This window comes from Phaseolus vulgaris, chromosome 7 (genome assembly GCF_051622355.1).
Source record: "Phaseolus vulgaris cultivar YP4 chromosome 7, ASM5162235v1, whole genome shotgun sequence".
Lineage (NCBI taxonomy): Eukaryota > Viridiplantae > Streptophyta > Magnoliopsida > Fabales > Fabaceae > Phaseolus > Phaseolus vulgaris.
Genome location: NC_143504.1, coordinates 53,752,269 through 53,770,589, shown reverse-complemented (window position 1 = coordinate 53,770,589; position 18,321 = coordinate 53,752,269). Strand labels below are relative to the sequence as shown.

Here is an 18,321-nt window from a genome sequence, read left to right as displayed (position 1 = left end):
GAATATAAATGATAGGTAATTATAACATGCACCAAAATTATTCATTAAAACAAAACAAATGAATTTAGAATAATAAAAATATTAATTGACAGTAGAACTCTGTTATAAAAGTAGTTGCAATTAAAAGATGATTACATATCTAAAAATGCTATTCGTTATATGTTTATTTGTTTTGTTAAATGATATAGTAAATATATGTTAATATGATTGCCAGCTAAAAAAAATGGAAAAAATATATATGATAAAATTTAAAAACTAGCATATTAAATAAGTTGTTTAAGAAAATATTATAGTTATTTAATATTTAGTTAGCTTATGTGATATCCTTAAAAAAAAGGTTTTTTGTGGGATTAAATTAATACTTTTATAGTTATGCAATATTATTGATATAGTACAAAAATACGTTAATATAATTACATAAAATGTCATATATAGTATATAATATAAATGTGGTAGAAATGTTACATAGATGAATATAAAAATATAGTAAGAGATTATTTCATTGGTATAATAAGTTTTTATTTAGTATATTTTTAAAATTCTTTATTTCAGTATAATAAGTTTCTATTTAGTATCTTTCTTTATGAATAAGGATAGTATACCTATGTATTGTTTTTGTTAACATATAAGTTTTAGGCTAATTTTTTTTTTAATATTTTTTTCATGTGATACAGATAATTGTTATTACTTGAGGTATCAGTCTATCTCAAATGTTAAGTTATATAATGATGACTAAAATAAAAATATTTTTATAAAAAAAAACATAGAAAGAGTACAAAGTTTTTTTATACACAATAAAAGAAACGAGTAGAAAGGAGCAAAGCATGTATTTTGATGACAGATGTAGATCGTCACCGAATAGCATATTATTTATAGAAAAATACAACTAAAACTGACAAAGAAATTGAAGAATTAAAATCAAATGTCGCTATATTTAGTGATTTTATTAATATATCCCTTACCTTTCTTAATTTAGTTATCCTAATTTCCATTTGATTATCTTGGCTTAAAATATTACCAAAGATAAGAAAGAAAAGACTAAGTAGCCTTTGACTTCATTTTCTAAGCAGCAGTGCAGAGCTAATCAGTTTCAAGGTAAAAATAATTTACATTGATGATCATTGTTGATTGGCTCAAAATGATAAAATACTCAAATAACATAGTAATCATTTAGGACGCTAACGTTTACTCTTAAAATTGAAATTTACGTGAACAATATAGCGCATCCTAATCTGCTCCACATTATAAACAACGTATTCATTGTACAGCAGAGAGCTCTGCAATACAAAGTGATAGAGAATAAATATGAAGTATTAAATCATGACAATCATCAACAAACTTTCCTGCTAATCAAAAATTAATTTCAAGTGCATACCTTGAGGCATAAATGTTTTTCAGGCTTTCCTAGGGGAACTACGAGCCCATCCTCAAGTTCCCGTGCTTTTGAGGGATCAGGAGCAGTAGCTCCTAATCCTTTCGTGCTGCAGTATGAGATTGAGAAGTATATAAACTTAACTAGTATTGTGGGGTCAAACGGGATCCAGGATCCCTGAAAACTTGTTATACTAACTGAAATTACATGAAGGCATAAATATTCATTTATTTTTGGTCAAATACATAAGTCAATTGATCAAATATAGATTTTGTCATTGAATTACAGTGAAAAATGGTTGTTGCACACAATTATTGAGTGGAATTCATCCCAGACTCATTTGAAAGTATTGGGTCTCGCTCCCTATTTAGTTGGTCTTATAATCAATTTAGTTGATTTTAAACTAATGTTAACAAATAACAATGACTGTGACTGTATGAAGAGAGTAGTGACAGTTACAAATTGGAGAACAAACCTCAGTTTTCCTTCAGGCAACTGATCGGCATCATAGCAGGCATTTAGAAGCCCAGCCATCTCTCCCAGTGCAACCTATAAAATACAGTAAATAAAGAATGTTTACTGGATAATTGGATCAATAATAAATCAATTTTTTTGAAGTCGATCAATAATAAATATATTGTAAGATTGATCTTCTAAATAGAATCTTGCATAATTCTCATTATATTTCAGAAACATGTGATAAAATAAAAGAATTGCAAATTTCTCGAACTAAGGCTGTTATATTTGACACCAATTGGTGAAATTGATAATTGGAGTTTCAGTCCTCATTTCTGAGAGCACTTATATTAGTAATGTAACAATAATTTCATTAAACAAGAAACAACCTCGCATAAAAGGAGCACTCCATCTTTAGCAGTACGACTAGCATAGCAATAATTTGCACTTTTTGAGAACATGTCAGCAAAGTACACTCCCTTTCCAAACATGTAGCCAGTTACAGGTGCCTCAGGAGGGGCTATGCGTAAACCTGACAATTACATGTCCATCTCAGACTCGGATATTAATGTACCAAAAATTACAATATCTATACTCCATATCCACATGCTCACAAACCAAAAAACTACTGAACAAATAAGAGAAGAAACGACCTTGAGATAAAATTCCAGTCCAGTTTGTAAGCCGAGAACCGTGCCACAAAAGCATCCTATTTTTTGTACTAGCGAACTGTCTCAAAACCAAAAGGCAATTTCCTCAATGCAAAAAAGGTCGAAATATATACGCTATATCATAAACCAAAACAAACTTTTAATTAAAAAATATATATTCCTAGTAGAATTTTTTTTTAAGATCCATAATCAATCATGCATTAGCCAGTGTCACACCTTTCTGTACTGTTCAGACTCGCCTTCTCGTGATGTCCTAAATATTTGAACAATTTCCACAGTATAGTTTGAATGAGTTTCTGCATGAGTGCTCTTCATATACTCTTCAATCTAGTGACATCAAAAGGGACAAGATGATATTGTCAGGATCAAGAACTGAAGCTCCAGCGACAGGTCAAATTTAAGGACTGCAGTAAGAAATTTTGGAGGATGATTTTTTGGCTTGGGAACAAAATTATATTTCATATATCAGATGGAAAGAAACGATACCACCATTTAGAATTCACTTTTCTTTTCTCAGCCCTTGTCTATCATAGTAATAAACTTTTAATTTTTTCAACAAAACCCTAGAGACGGCATAGTTGTTTACCATGGAGAATTCCCCACAACCAAATTCAACAGGTACCAGTTCGCAATGAAGGCGTTGATAACGCGTATACAGGGGATCTCCCTACAGCAAATCAGAATTACAATAATGAGCCTAAACCAGTGGCTATTTAAAATTGAAGGAAATACTTAGCACAAACAAAACAAGAATGCATTTCATTCATTGGCGAAGTGGATATTATTTGCACAAGGGGCACTTCCTGGTATACAGAATTGTGCTAAATAACATTATATCAATAAATTCATTAAATTGGTACAAAACTGCAAATACATATTTTCCAGAGAAAGCAAATCCATTTAGGTTGTTTGATGTGATAATAGTGGACACCTGTACTCATTTCACCAAAACTAAAAATACAACTATAAAATATCTTGTTCAAAATATGTGGTACCAAGGACAAATCAAATATATCCATAAATAATCATAATTTGTAAATTAGTTTAATCTTTAATGTTAAATAATTAGAATTTCCATAATAATTTCAGCACTCATAATAGCATTTGAACTCTTTAGAATACTTGGAATTGCCTGAGAGGATTCTTCTCAGCAGTACACATTTATGTTTTGATTCTGATTACAATATAATGATAAATAATAACTCCTAAATTGTTAGGATTGGAGATGAGTATATTATCTACGATAACTACACTTCAGCTACAGCCTATATCATAGGCATCAAGCTCATTACATATTTAAGTTATCCTTGTAGCTGGAAGAGACACGAATATTGTAACTGTAATAACTAACTGAAGCATCCCAGGAAAAACACTGAAAAGACTCCAAAAAATTCCAGATATAGACAACTACAAGAAGAAAATTAAATAGAGATACCTGCATTTCTGCATCATCTTTCAAAAGCTTTGTGGCAACCTCAATTTCACTAAGAGCTTCAACCTTTGAGTAAAGAATCAATTAATGGTTAAACAAACAAAGTTATAAAGTTTTTTTTCTAGAAAAATTGTAAGAAATTCAAGGAAGTAGTTCCTAAGGAAACAAGAGGAAGGTACTAAGGACAACACAAGAGGCAACAATGTCATAAATGGAAGTACATAATTTATGTATCCTTGTAAGAGAATCCACCATCCAAAATGTAAGAAAATAGTTATCATAATCTATGAGCAACCAGAATAACCAGGTCAACACATGCATCTGGGAAAAAAAGATTACCATTTCTAACTTGCGTTTTAACTTCTGAGGGGTGTCAATTACAAACACAGCTGCCATATTAATATTTTCATGTTAGTATTCCTCTAGAAAAAGAGAATGCATAGCCACCAAGAGGATTTATTTATAATTTAGACCCATTATGATATAAACCTTTGCATGTGTTCTTTAGATAAATGAGAAGGAGACAGCTTACACATTTTTTTGAATCCAAAATCATGTGGAATTACAGTGTAGAATTCTCTGCAACAAGCACATAAACCAATTATAAAATATGGTTTTCCAATATCATTAAAGCAAGAAATTCCAACCTCAAATGACAGAAAATGAATTATAATACAAGTAAACAGCACACATCTCGTTTGAAAGTAAATAAAAAAGGCAAGTATTCCAAATGAAAAGCAAAGCATAGGACATCGAGGAAAATAAAAAAGAACACCCAAATTCCATACCCACTTAATTGCTCCATAACTTTCCTGTCACCTTTATCAATCACATTAGCAAGTCTTTTGAGAACCTCGTAGCCCTAAATAATTCACAAAATATAAATAGTTAATCTTTTAACAAGACAAGATATGCAAGTTGAAATGCTGTAGCAGTTCCCAGAAAGATGAAAACAACAGAATCCCCGCCCAAGAGAACTTTGTGATCAAGATGCAAAGATGTAAAGTACCTGGTGTTTTATAAGTTCTTAGTTTTTATTAGTTTCTAAGAAGCAAAAGAGAAGTGGATTGAAGTCAAAAGGCTTCTTAATAACAATATATGAAAATTGAGGCTACAAATGAATTAATTTTTCTATTCTCACACATAGGAACATAGACAATACCCTGCATTACCCAAATATAAAAGGAGAAATACTAAAAGCTCAACGGTATTAATAAATGTTGATTCCATCAACATGACAATGCCAAAAGAAGAAATTAGTATATGTGACAGACTTTTCATAGGAATATTAAATAAAATAAACAATACTACATGTCAAAGGCCTACCTTTAAAATTGTTGATTTGCTAAGTTTTCCAAGGGGCAACTTGTTTGCATTGTACCCTAAAGTAAAGATCTCACAGTTAAAGCACATCAAGAATATTGAATTCGGCTATATCACAATTCTAGAATGAGGAATTCAAATGCATGACAATGAGTGTTGACTGTCAATTGTTTGACAAATCTATGCAAACCATATCATTGATTTAAATTAATCAACAGAATATATCAAGCATGTTTTTGATTTATATGCGTGACTCATCCCACATGAAGGAAAGAAGCAATAACTAACCAACCTATTTCCATCATTTGCTGATTCATCATGCTCACGTTGCAAATAAGAGATATAAATTTTGCAACACGTGGTTCAAGTTTAGATTCCTGAGGCTGCTTTCCTAAAGCACGACCATGATTTTCTGTAACCTAAAAACAAGATCCAAGCGTTTAAAATGGCCAATCGAATTATTTTCTCCTCCTTTTGCTCCCCATCCACCAGTGACACTCCAAATAAAATAAAATATTGACAAGAAAAAAAGGGAACTTTACTCTATACAAATGCTTTTATACAAAAGAGACGGAGAACTAACTTCAGAATTAATAGCTAGTGGACTAGAGTTAATTGCAAAATGCACATCAAGTTATGAAGCAAAAGAAACTACAGCAAGAGGAATAGAGTCGCATAACTCACAGTAGATTCATTTTCCTTGCCACTGTAGTCCATTTCCAGCCACGCATAACTTTTAGGATAGCTAACAAAACTATCCCTATCGGACCAAGCATTCTTGGTCTTGGCTAAAAACTTTTGTTCAAATTCCTGAATGGCACTCTCACATGATTTGTAAGGACCAAGTATCTTGTCTTGGCCCTTTACACCTACCCTTCCCCATCTATTGTAAACAAGGAATTCACCACCAGTATCCGATTCTGCAAAATAATTGATATATGCAGTCAGCAAAACCAGTGCAATAAACAGAAATGCTGGTTAAGTATTATGCAAAACAACTCCAATACAACTCAAGCAACAAATTTTCGTAATTACTCAAGTTGGAGATAACTGATATCAAATTTTAATCTCTCTCAAAATCATCTGATATTCCAAAATGGAAGATAAAAATTACTCCAAAATTGTGGGGGAGAGAGAAGCACCAAACTATTGTCTGGCTTTGTTAGGATAAACTTTTTTGTAAGCACTAGCACTAGAAGAGAATAAGAAATAAAATGAACTGAACTCTTGCATAGGCCAAAATCAAATAACGTACTTAACTCTTATAAAAAGCCTTTTCCTTTAACTTTTGAAAAGTTAAGATTCCTAAGTAGATTTTAGTTCATGGAGAAACTAAATACATTTTACTTCTAATTTTGTTTTCCTGCAAACGCTTATAGAGAACTTTATCAAAATTCCACAGCTATGAAGAACCACTAGTCTCAACCACTTAACGACTGCAATAAATCAACGTATCAACAAAAAGCTATCATAAATCATCAATAGGCAGACAGAATTGAAATTAACCAAGAACTTGAATCAAATAGAACTTGTTATTGTTGTCTGTGACATTCGTCTGATTCAACATAGCATCATAGACGTCACCACCCTGCATTTTTCAAAAGCGTACCAAAACACGTGAGCCTTAAACACATTAAGAAACCACCACCAATCAACAAAATGATAGCACGTCACAGACGACAATAACAACAAAATGAACAACTTGGCAAGGTTAATATGCAATCAGGTTTAACTATGTTTTTAACGTCTGAAATTTGAATAAACCGTATTTCGCTCCTTAAATTAAAAAGAAATATTCTCATTTTTCTAAAAGTTTTTAATCCTAAAGTGACACAATGTCCAAGGAAATAGTGATGTCGAAAATATGTTTTTATTCTAAATTTTAGTTGATTTTAGGATAACTAAGTCTCGTAATAGTTACTAAACTTACCAGACGCAGAACATGATAATTCGTTTTCACAGAATCCGGAAGATACTGATCGAGAACCGCCACGCCCTTTTTGGTTGCAGTCACTATCTTCACCTCCTCCTCTTTTGTCTCCTCTGCAACCTCGATTTCTTGGGAGTGATCACAATCCTGATTGTGCGAATCCCTCGCTCTCTTTCTAGTTCTACGAGTGGAACTAGCATCAGCTTCACTCGTCGCATTTCGAGTTTCTTTGCGAAGAGCGGCTCCAAGTCTACGTAGCTGGAATTATGGATGCATCAGAGAGAGAGAAAAGAGAAAGAGTGAATGAGTGTGAATTTGGTAAGAGAGTACCAGAGTGGGTTTCGTTCCGGTGATGGAGAGTCCACGGTTGTGGAGCTCCGTTCTTAGCTCTTCCACCCTCATTTTACTTGACGCCATTTTAGAGGGAAATGGGTGACGTTATTTTACTCACTCAACTTTCAATTTTGAAGCTTTTGTTTCAACTTGCAGCATACGACGCCGCTTTTATACAAGGGCTTGACTTATGAGGTGTGCTTCGCACGCTGGAATAATATCTAAATAAGAACTAAATTCAAGGCCTAAACTGCAAAATCATCTTTGTAAAGAAAAAGTTGAAGTTAATGGTCAACGTGATTCTTTCTCCTCCATTTTTTCGACCTTTCAACAACTAAGGTTTGAGAAAATTTTCATTTTACTACTACTCTAGAAAAAAGTGAATAAACAAATAGTGAAAGCAATTTTTATTATTTTGTAATTAAAAGCATATTTAAAGAAAAACTCAAATCAACTTTAAAATTTGCGGCTGAAATGTAAAATTTTAACCGATATGCTTTCTTACTTTCGGAAAAAATATTTTAATAACTTATAAGTGTATTTTATGAAATTTAAAGTAATTATTATATATATATATGAATGTTTTGTTTGGATTAAAGGTGAAATAGAGAGAGGGTAAAATAGATAGAAAGACATAAGAATTGTGGATAAGAGTTTTTTAAACAGATAGAAATAAGAATTAAAAAAAAATTATCTTCACTCGTTTGATGAATGAAAAAATATTTATTTGAAAACTATTCTGTTATTTTATAACAAAAGACATTTATTATTATTTTTAGAATGTAATAAGAAGATATGTTTGATTTTAATTTATATTATTGATACTCCTCTAATCCTTTGCATAAAAAGCAATAATTAATTCATAAAAAATAAGAAATATGTAAGTTTGTTTTTTAAAACTAATAATGTTAGAAATCTCAACCTTATTATTACAAAAAAAAAAAATATTTAAACAAAAAATAATGACACTATGTTTGTTTTAAATAAAAAAAATTTCACCTCACATGTTACTTACATTTTTACTAGACCAATAAATAGATTCACGAGAATGAGTGATTATTTCATAGTAGACTTTACAGTAAATTAAGGGTATAAAAAAGTTAAATTATATTTTTATGATTTTTATTTTTAAAAGTTTAATTTGATTACTTTATTTTTAAAATATTTAATTACGTTCATAATTTTTAAAAAAAAAATTAAACATAGTTATCTCCATCTAATCGCTTTAATAGCGTTAAAATTTATATTTAGCAACGGTTTTAAATGGATACCAAAATTCCATCATGAATTAGTATTTGTCTGCAATTGTTATTATTTAATTTTTAGTTAATAAAATATTAAGTTTTTAAAAAAGATATATAATTTTAAAGTGGCGGTGGCTTTAGTAGTAACTTTAAAATCACCTCTATTTATTTTATTTTAATATAAGGAATATTATAATTACTAATTAAGATAAATCATTAATACAAAACTTTAATTATGTTGTTAAACTAAATATCATCGAAATATGTAGAAGTATTTTAATCACTATGTTAAACTAAATATCATTGAAACATGTATAAGTATTTTAGTTACGAAACAAATTTTGTCACTAATACCAACTTTAACTATAAAAAAAATAATGAAATAAGAGAATTTATAAAATTTTATTAATTATGGTGACTCATGTCTCTTTTATTGGTTGTTTGTCATTCCGTAATGCCTCTATACTGCCTACTACAAAGTAAAACTCCAAATTATCCATTCCATCTTTTTTCCCATTCTTCTTTTTCTTTTCCTTTTGGCGTGAACATTGTATATGAAAGAGAAAAATGATTTAGTCCTATAAAATACTGTGCATGAGAGATTATTCTATTGTCGAGGGATTTTGTTTTGGTTCATTTCCAACAAAATGAAAATAAGAAAGAAAGTAGTAGAAGAAAAAACACTTACTTCATACAACCATGGTTATATTAACAAACGTAGCATCTCTTCCTTTACCATTGTCTTGTTTTGAAATTTTGAATAGAATTGCGAAAGTTTGTTGGTAATAGAGGAATAGAAATTTCTATCTGAAGTGGAGAAATGAGTTTGGGAGAGGGAGAGGGAGAGTGAGAGGGAAGGTCAACTTACTAAGAAATAGTTTAAAATTAGGCTAACTATATTGAAGAGAGTTCAAGAACAAGTGTTTATATTTGCTCATTAAAAAAAATAACAAGTGTTTATTGTCAAATTTGGACAGCATAACTCTTATCATTCAAGTTTAAATTTATATGAATTGAGCACATTTATTTATAATGCTATGATCGGTCCAAAAGAGAGACAAAATTAAAAAATAAATCATAGATCTAGAAGAATAAAGGAAAATGTGTCATGTATCTAATTACGCATTCCTTCTGATGCTTTCCTTGTACCTTCTTTGAGGTTCGACCCCCTTGTTGTGCCCTCCTTGCTTTAAAACCACTATAGAGGTTTCTTTGGGTCAATGGAAACTCAATTGAAACCCTAGGTAGGTTTAGAATGCTAACCCTAATTAATCATAAGTTAAAATATAAGACCCAAAATGTATTTATTAAAAAAATACATTATAAAATCTAGAATCCATAAGCCTTTTTTCTTATTGAGGAATAAGTTCTAAATTCTCCAATTCGGAATGTGTTTTTTTTAATAAAAAACACACCAGAACTTATACTATAAACGAAAAAGCATACAATAAACACACACCTCCAACTATCACCACCACAAAAAACAACCACAAACCACTTTGCAACTCATTATGAAAACAATCACTACCGTGACCTTCACCAAGCTCTTCACGCACTTACCTCCACAACGAAAACTCCATAAAAGTTATCTGTTTTACATGAAGGTATTTATGGAATTAAATAAACTATGGGGTGTCAGCAGAAGGTATGGAGGTGCAAGAAAAAACAACTAAATTATAAACTCAAATTACTCATATAATTTATTTTATATTTTAAACTAAAGTCTTACTAAAAAATGATAATAATTTGTCCTTGCTAAAGAAACCAACTGCAGTCTCAATCTTATTTTTAATCTTTGAACAAGATTCTAATATTCTTTTATGGTTTCTTTTAAGGTGTTTTATACACTTCTTCATCCTATAATTGTCTGACAGATTCTCTCTGCACCAGATCATTCTGGACTGCACCCAATATACATAAAGAAAAAGACCAAAATACCTTTAATGAAATGAAAATTAGGGTTTAGTAAAATGTGCACCCAACCCACATCCAACCCACACCCAACCCAGCAGCATTGCACCATTTTTTCTGTGATCACTGTGAGGAGGCAACGCGCGGTGGCTTCAATCCTTCTTTGGTGGCTTTGTCTCCTTCTCCACGCGCTGCCTCACAGTCTTCTCCGCACGCTGCCTTCTCACAGACAAAAAAAAAGATGCAATGTTGTTGGGTTGGGTGTGGGTTGGGTGCACATTTTACCTAAACTTTAATTTTCATTTCATTAAGGATATTTTAGTTTTTTTATTTACGTATATTGGGTGCAGTCCAAAATGATTTGGTGCAGGAAGAATCTGCCTAGTTGTCTTTTTTTATTGGATATAAAAAAAAAATCAATTAAACCAAATATGCAAATAAGTTTTTGATGGGCTTATAATTTTCCATGAAAAATAGTATATGCTATCTAAAGATGAATAAAATATTTTTACTAAAATATGAATCGTCACTAAATGAATTCTTCAAAGTTAAAGAAACCTTTGGCTTGAGTTGTGAATTTCTGAAAAATAGTCTGAAAAAACATTATTCGAATATGGAATAAAGATCAACATATATAAACTTATAATAAGTGATGTTAGTAATATAATAAGTGAAGTTGATAATATAAAGAATAATATGAGTTTTTATCGTTACTTTATAAAAAGAAGAAAATATAGAGATGCAAAACAAAGTCATTGTAGTTACTTTCACTTTCGTTTTAGTGTGGGCCGAATAGAATATGGACTTGTATCCTTTCCGTAGAAGGGTGTGCAATGAGTAATTGCTGTGACTTGACTATGGAACAGAACACGACAAAAATCATCTTCACATTTTTTTCATTCATTCTTTTACTAGGTATAACGTATTCAGGTTTTTCTTCAGTTAAATAAACTGATTTATTTATCTATATAATAATTTAAAAACATACAAGAAAAATGGACAACCTTCATAACAAACGCAACTACACACGTAGGCGTCTACTTTAAGTTAAATGTTTTTTACAGATTGACATTTAAGGTGATGTTTAGTATTGACTTTTTTAATCAATAACTTTATGATGATGTACTTGTAAGAAAACATTCAGGGAATTCTATATAACATATTTCTTAACAAAGTCCTTGTTGATCCCTGTTGCATGTTCTAATGGATAAGGATGCATATGGAGGAAGTAGAACCCAACTTTTTGGCTGACTTGTGTTCCACTATTTATTTTTTGCCTAAATTTATGTTCTAATGCCATCAAAATGTCTCACTTCATGTTTATTAAAATGCAAAATGCAAAGGAATACATGTAAAGTATTAATTAACAATTTACAAATAAAATTTATTGTTAAATATAATATCAGAGCTAAAGCTGGTAGCAAAATTAATACAATATTTTTATAATATGAATAAAGTAAAATTATATAATTTTAAATTAATTAAAAAAGTCAAGTATTAGATGAGAATGATTAAGCATATGTTTATGAATTGCAGTCTTTATGGTGTATATATATTCTATATTCTATAGTCTAGAATATAGGAAACAAGGTGCATTAATTAAAAAGAAAGATATGCAATGGCTCTTGACTTTCCCCAAAGAGTAAACTCTTATACAGTCTCATTCCCTCCATCAACTTGACAATTCTCCTCTCATACTTTTTCTCTCATATTAGATGTGTCATTAAATATTTTTATTTCTCTTCAGACCTTTAAATCACTTCCTAGTTATATTACAATGCCTTTGATTATTTATGCTAATAATTTATATAATTATAAAAGTTTATAGAAATATTGATTTTAACTATCTTTCACAAAATTAGATGATAGCGAAAAGTTGTTAAATTATTTACAAAATCATTTTAATTATAAAAAAACTTAAGAACCTCAATTTGTAGATTTGATTATATAATTGTACGAAATGTTGTCCTAATATTAAATTAATCCATTCTAATACAGATTCAATATAAAAAATTGTTCTATAAGTATACACTCCAACAAAGATAAAGTACACATTCAACAATATCTTATAATAAAGATAAAAAAAATATAAATAATCAACAATATATATATATAACAAAGCCATCCCTTGTATAAAAAAAATGTAAAGAAAAAATTAAGAAATAGTTTAAGAATAAATGTAAAAGAAAGTTAGAAAATAATGTTTTAAAAAATGGTGCAAGTTAGTGAAAAAAATATTATTTAACAAATATTATTTAGTAAGATCATATAACATAACAACTCAAACAAACTATACAACAAAAATATAATTATAAAAATGTAGTTACAGAGTTTAATTATATATACTTAACAAAGTTTAAATAACTAAAGTTATCAAATAGAATAAAACATAAAAGTATACACATAAAAATTCTTTACGCTGATTTATAAGTCACTTATATATGTAACGTGATTTATTCATGTACTATGTAGCATGAAAACAAAAAATAACATAAAAATCAAAGAAAGATAAATTATTATAAAATTATAGTAAATATAACATAAAAATAATTCATGATTTCGACCAGATCAAATCAAATTATATTATAAACTAACTGAAAACCATAATTTTAAATTTTAAAGGACAAGTAATATAAGAGAGAAAATATTTTTAAAAAAAATACTTTTTAACATTAAATTTTGCATACTAAGAACTTGGTGGTTTAGAATTTAGGGAAACTGAATTATTGTAAAGGAAACAGCATTGTATAATTTTTTACATTGTATATATTGATATTTTTCTGTGTTGAACTCTACTAAAGAAATAGCATTATCAATTGTTTCAACCTTCCTTGATATCATAACATTATATATGCAACTTTAAACCTCCATTAATATTATAACATAATAAATATTTATATTTTTTTGTTAATGTTATAATTCTATCCACGATTTTCAACCTCTTTAATGTTATAACATTCAAACGGTTGTTGCATTAAAATAAATATTAAAAAACTATATTAATATCAATTTAATTCACATGAACTTAAATAAATACTAAAAATAAAAGAATTAATATTTTTTAACCAATAATGATTTTAATAAATTAAATAATATTCATTTCATATATGTATAACATTATTTTTTTAAAAAAAACTAACATTAATTTAACCATAAAAAAGTTTTATATATCTTCTGAACTTAAATATATTGAGATAAAATAGTTAAGGTTAATTAACATATTCAAGATGTTTTTTTTAAGTTTGAAGTTCTATCGACATTATATCCTTATGTTTGTTTGGATTAGAAAATGAATTTGAGGGATTGAATTTGAGATGATTATAAGAGAAAATGTGAAGAAAATGAAGTTACTTAAATTAAGGTAAATAGAGTGAAAAGTGTGAAAAAAAATTGTGAGTAATGGGACATTGAAATTGTATTTTTTTAATTGATAAAAATATAAATTTACAAATTTATCCTTATATTTAAAAATTATTGAAAAAATAATTTGATTTTTTTAGATTCTAATTATTTTTAATTAAAATATTATTTTCCGTGGTTGAAACATAATATATATTTTATTATATCTATAATATGGTTAATTATATTATTTTTAATACTAATAATTTTTATAATTTTGTTTATATTTGTTGTGTTTAGATTGTAATTTTAATTTACATAAAAATGTATTATAATTTGAGTTTAAAATGAAAAAGGGTAATAAAGTAAATTATATATACGTTTTCTTGCCAATATCTTTTAAAATGTTAAAAAAATTAAAAGTAAAAACTAAAGGAAAAATAATTTTGATTGTTGTTAGTTGAGGTGTCAGCATGAGATGTCAAGTTGCATAATGATACCTAACATTAAAGCATCTATTTAAAAAAAAGTAAAAACAATTATTAGTAATCTTAACCTTTTATTCTTTTGATTATTATATTTTCTTAAATACTTTATTTATTTTTTCTTGAAAACAAACGGACTGAAAAAGACATATAAAAGAATAAATGAGAAATACATATTTAAATTATTATTGAGAAATTTATATCTAAATTATTGTTGACTTTTCACTTCTAAATAATGTAAGATTATTTGTCATATAATAACAATACCTATTAAAAAAATTATATAAGCGTACTTCTATTTAAGTCCACTCTATCTTTTTTTCACATATATATAAAAAAATATTAAAAAAATAAGAGTTTTAACAACGTAAATATTTTTTTTTATTTTAAAAATAAAAAGTAAAGTGAACTTAAAATAGGTATTGATTCTTGCAGACTTGAAAGTGGACTCTGGATTGAAGCGCTAAGATACTGAACCAAGATGCTAGTGCTTTGTGATCAGTGACTCAACTTGTTAATCACACCCTGACATCAAGTTAGTGAGAACATTCAAACTATAAAAATTCATATTAGTGTAAAGTTCTTAGAAAAACTTATCTTTACTTGGGGTCTTAACCCCTTTTATAGACATTCTTTCAACAATTTCATCAACAAAAATATAATTTTATCAACAAGAATCTGCTGCAGAATAAAGTTCATGCAACTTTTATCTTTATCAATTTTATTTACATCTAAAATATATATACATCTAACTAATTTTGTTAATCACTATGTTATTTTATCTTTAATTATTATTTTTAATTTAAATTGTCAATTATCTGAAGCGATCTCATGAAAATTGAACCTATTATTCAAACCGAACTAAATATTTTTCAAGTGGATTTATCTAACCGAGTTATTACATTCGAATCAACCCAAAACACGTCCCACTAGTAGAATTCCTAAACAATTAATTCCGCTTCTAAGAACTTGTCAACCGGCTTTAGAAGATTCCCAGGAAGGACCATTGGTTTAGTCAATAATAACTCATGTAAGACGCCACTCACAAACAAGTTGGCAAAGTTGTAAAGTTCAAATGGAAGAAGAGTCAAAACAACCCCACATTCCGACTTCACCTCCAAGCCTCGTGATCTACGCGTCAAGCTCGGTCTCCTACTCCTATGCTATGTTATTATCAATCACAAAATTAATCTTTTCAAACAATCAAATTTGTTTTTTTCCCTTGTTTTTATTTTTAAATTTATATACTTCCTCCTTTTTCTTTTCATAATACCACGCTGCAACACAGAACACAACATTAGGATTCTTTTGACAGAACACGGCCCCACAGTCTCTTTCAAAATTCCCACTAGCGTTGCCACGTGGATGGTTTGATGTCACACTATCATGCGAAGAACGGTCGTTATAGTTAGTGATGTGGAGAACACTGAATCCGTAAAGTATTTTACCACTGCCGAACGCCGACTTTTCCTCGCATAATTATTAGTTCATGCCAATCATAGTTCCATACAATATTTATGAATAAATTTCGCGATTCTGAAATTCTGATGCGACAAATATTTTTTTTTCTCCATTTGTTTTCCCGTATGTACACGACTGTTGTTTGAGGAGAGGAAAATTATTTTAGAAGTTTGAAACATTGGATTGGACAAATACATTGTACATACGATATATCCATGTAATTGTGGGGATTTTTAGGTAAAAGAATTGGGCGCTGAAAAAGAAAAAGGCTGTAATAGAACTAAATGGCTCTAGAAATGAACGAATAGGTGTGAGGCTGTATCTTGCGCTTTTCCCCAACGCGTACCTTCTCCTTCGCCTATATATACCCGACCACTTCTCTCTCCCACTTCATAACAAAACAACTTGCCTTCAAGAACGTTCTAGACCACAGAGGTTTCTCTAGTCTTCTGTGGAGAGTTTGTTTCCTGTTCTTCGTTCGCATCCGAGGAACAAGCTTTCCGCAGTTGAACACCCTTTCGTCAACTCAATCACCATGGCTCGCTCTTTCACTACCGTTAAGGTTCTCTCTGCTCTTGTCGCCGACGGATTCTCCAACACTCTCACCAGGTTCACCAACCGTTTCTCTTTCTTTTTTTCAGCTATATTTCAAAAGCCGCACTTGCTGGCTTTTTTTGGGTGGGAGGGATCTTTTTTCTTCTCTTTTGTCTCCTTTATTACGAAAGGGGGAATCTTGTTGTAACGGGTGGTGAAGTGAGGGATAAAGAATCGGTAAAAGTGGTGATTAATGTTCATGTGGTTTTATGTTGGAACAGGCGTGGGTTCGCGGCGGCGGCGGCGACACAAAGCGCAACCAGAGGAGGAGGTGCCTCCATCAGCGGCAACATAACCCCAAAATCAGGGGAGGAGAAGGGGAGAGGTGCTGAAAAGGTTTCGTGGGTCCCTGACCCTGTCACAGGTTACTACAAACCTGAGAACACCAACGAGATTGATGTTGCTGACCTGCGAGCTATGGTTTTGGGCAAAAAATTCAACCACTGATTTCAACACACGACCTCTTTGGTCACTTATATGTTACAAGTCTCTCGAAGTTCACAGAACTTTTGGGGATTATTCACTCTGAGTCAATCATCTACATCACTTGTTGTATTTCTCTCTAAAGAGTTAAGACCACTTTGTTAGCTTCATTGCATCTCCTTTGGAAAACTCATAACTATGCTTTATCTGTATTCTCTCTGATAAATAACAGGAATTATTTGTAACTTCTCAAATCTTCTTTCTCTCCATTAGACATTATTTACTATTTGTGACGATTTACCTGGATTAATTTGAGATGATTTAGGAAGATTTTCTTATTTTGATTTAGGAGATTTGTGAGGAATTTTATAGGGAAAAAAAGAATTGAAAAAGAAAACGAGATGTGTAAGGATTTTATTTATTTTTTGCTTTTTTTATAACTGTTTTTTAAAATTAATATTATTTTAATTTTGTAACTAATCTTTAAAAAAAATATTTATATTTTGGAATATTACTTAAAGACAATTTTTAAATTACATTAAAAACAAACTATCAATCTTTATTAATTTAATAAAATCAATCAATTATACTACTTTCTTTCTTTATCGTGAGTTAAAAGAAAAGGAAAAGCATATTTAAGAAAACTAGTGCAACAAAGAGTTATTCATTCAAGAAAAGTGAAAGCGAAATATAATTAAATGAAAAAGAAATTCTAGCTATTTGGGTTTGTAATTTATTTTAATAAAACGACGGAAATAATAAGTAAAATTTCACAAGCTACATGGTGTTATAATAGGGACAAAACTGACCGTTTCACTAAATTGTCACAAGATAATAAACGTAGTTACCGTTAAAAATTTATACGGTTTTATATCTCACAGCATTAATAATAAACTTAATTTATAATCTATATTTGTAAGGTTTTATATCTCACAGCATTAATAATAAACTTAATTGTAAGATTTGATGTATAAAGTTATTTAGAAAGTTACTGATATTTTGACATTTTTATTGAGGTTGCTCCATAATACATTAAGTCGACATGACATTTTTAATATTAAAAAAAACTGTGTGGATATCACTTGTTGAATTGGAAAATTGATAAATTATAGGATTTAAAATGTGCGTTTTTTATTTTTAAAAGGGATTGCGTTCGTGAAAGCGTTTGTCCAAGCAATAGAAAGGAAGAGGATTTGTTCTTCCACTGGTCGGTGTGTTTTTGGATTGCGAAGGGACAACATTGTGAAGGGTCATCATTGCGAAAGAAGAGGTTGGAATTTGTGTACTTTTTTTATTGGAAGCGTTTGGAATAACGGTGTTTTTGATTGGACGTTTTGAAGTGCGACA

General features: G+C 29.6%; 2 protein-coding genes across 2 annotated transcripts; one reads left to right on the top strand and one right to left on the bottom strand.

Annotated features, from left to right (window-relative positions):
- Positions 1–1,026: 1,026 nt before the first annotated feature.
- On the bottom strand, positions 1,027–7,707 carry PARP2 (poly(ADP-ribose) polymerase). Its single transcript, XM_068637443.1, has 17 exons — positions 7,515–7,707; positions 7,185–7,442; positions 6,761–6,842; positions 5,939–6,174; positions 5,547–5,673; positions 5,258–5,313; positions 4,720–4,793; positions 4,464–4,510; positions 4,271–4,320; positions 3,935–3,997; positions 3,086–3,166; positions 2,716–2,826; positions 2,482–2,557; positions 2,218–2,360; positions 1,848–1,921; positions 1,376–1,481; positions 1,027–1,277 (listed from the first exon to the last, which is right to left on the bottom strand). The coding sequence occupies exons 1-17, from the start codon at positions 7,599–7,601 to the stop codon at positions 1,179–1,181; spliced, it is 1,770 nt and encodes a 589-aa protein (XP_068493544.1). The 5' UTR covers positions 7,602–7,707; the 3' UTR covers positions 1,027–1,178.
- Positions 7,708–16,351: 8,644 nt separating this feature from the next.
- Positions 16,352–17,228, top strand: LOC137830248 (indole-3-acetic acid-induced protein ARG2). The gene is made up of 2 exons (XM_068637445.2): positions 16,352–16,566; positions 16,773–17,228. Exons 1-2 carry the CDS (start codon positions 16,493–16,495, stop codon positions 16,996–16,998), a joined length of 300 nt encoding a protein of 99 aa, XP_068493546.1. The 5' UTR covers positions 16,352–16,492; the 3' UTR covers positions 16,999–17,228.
- The last annotated feature ends 1,093 nt before the right edge of the window (positions 17,229–18,321 follow it).

Excerpts from the sequence above, each read along its gene's own strand:
- PARP2 (XM_068637443.1), bottom strand. The coding sequence starts at position 7,601 with ATGGCGTCAAGTAAAATGAGGGTGGAAGAGCTAAGAACGGAGCTCCAC. Across the intron at positions 5,314-5,546 it reads TCAGCAAATGATGGAAATAG|GGTACAATGCAAACAAGTTG; the intron begins GTTGGTTAGTTA and ends TCTTTACTTTAG. Across the intron at positions 3,998-4,270 it reads TAAAACGCAAGTTAGAAATG|GTTGAAGCTCTTAGTGAAAT; the intron begins GTAATCTTTTTT and ends CTTTACTCAAAG.
- LOC137830248 (XM_068637445.2), top strand. The coding sequence starts at position 16,493 with ATGGCTCGCTCTTTCACTACCGTTAAGGTTCTCTCTGCTCTTGTCGCC. Across the intron at positions 16,567-16,772 it reads TTCTCCAACACTCTCACCAG|GCGTGGGTTCGCGGCGGCGG; the intron begins GTTCACCAACCG and ends ATGTTGGAACAG.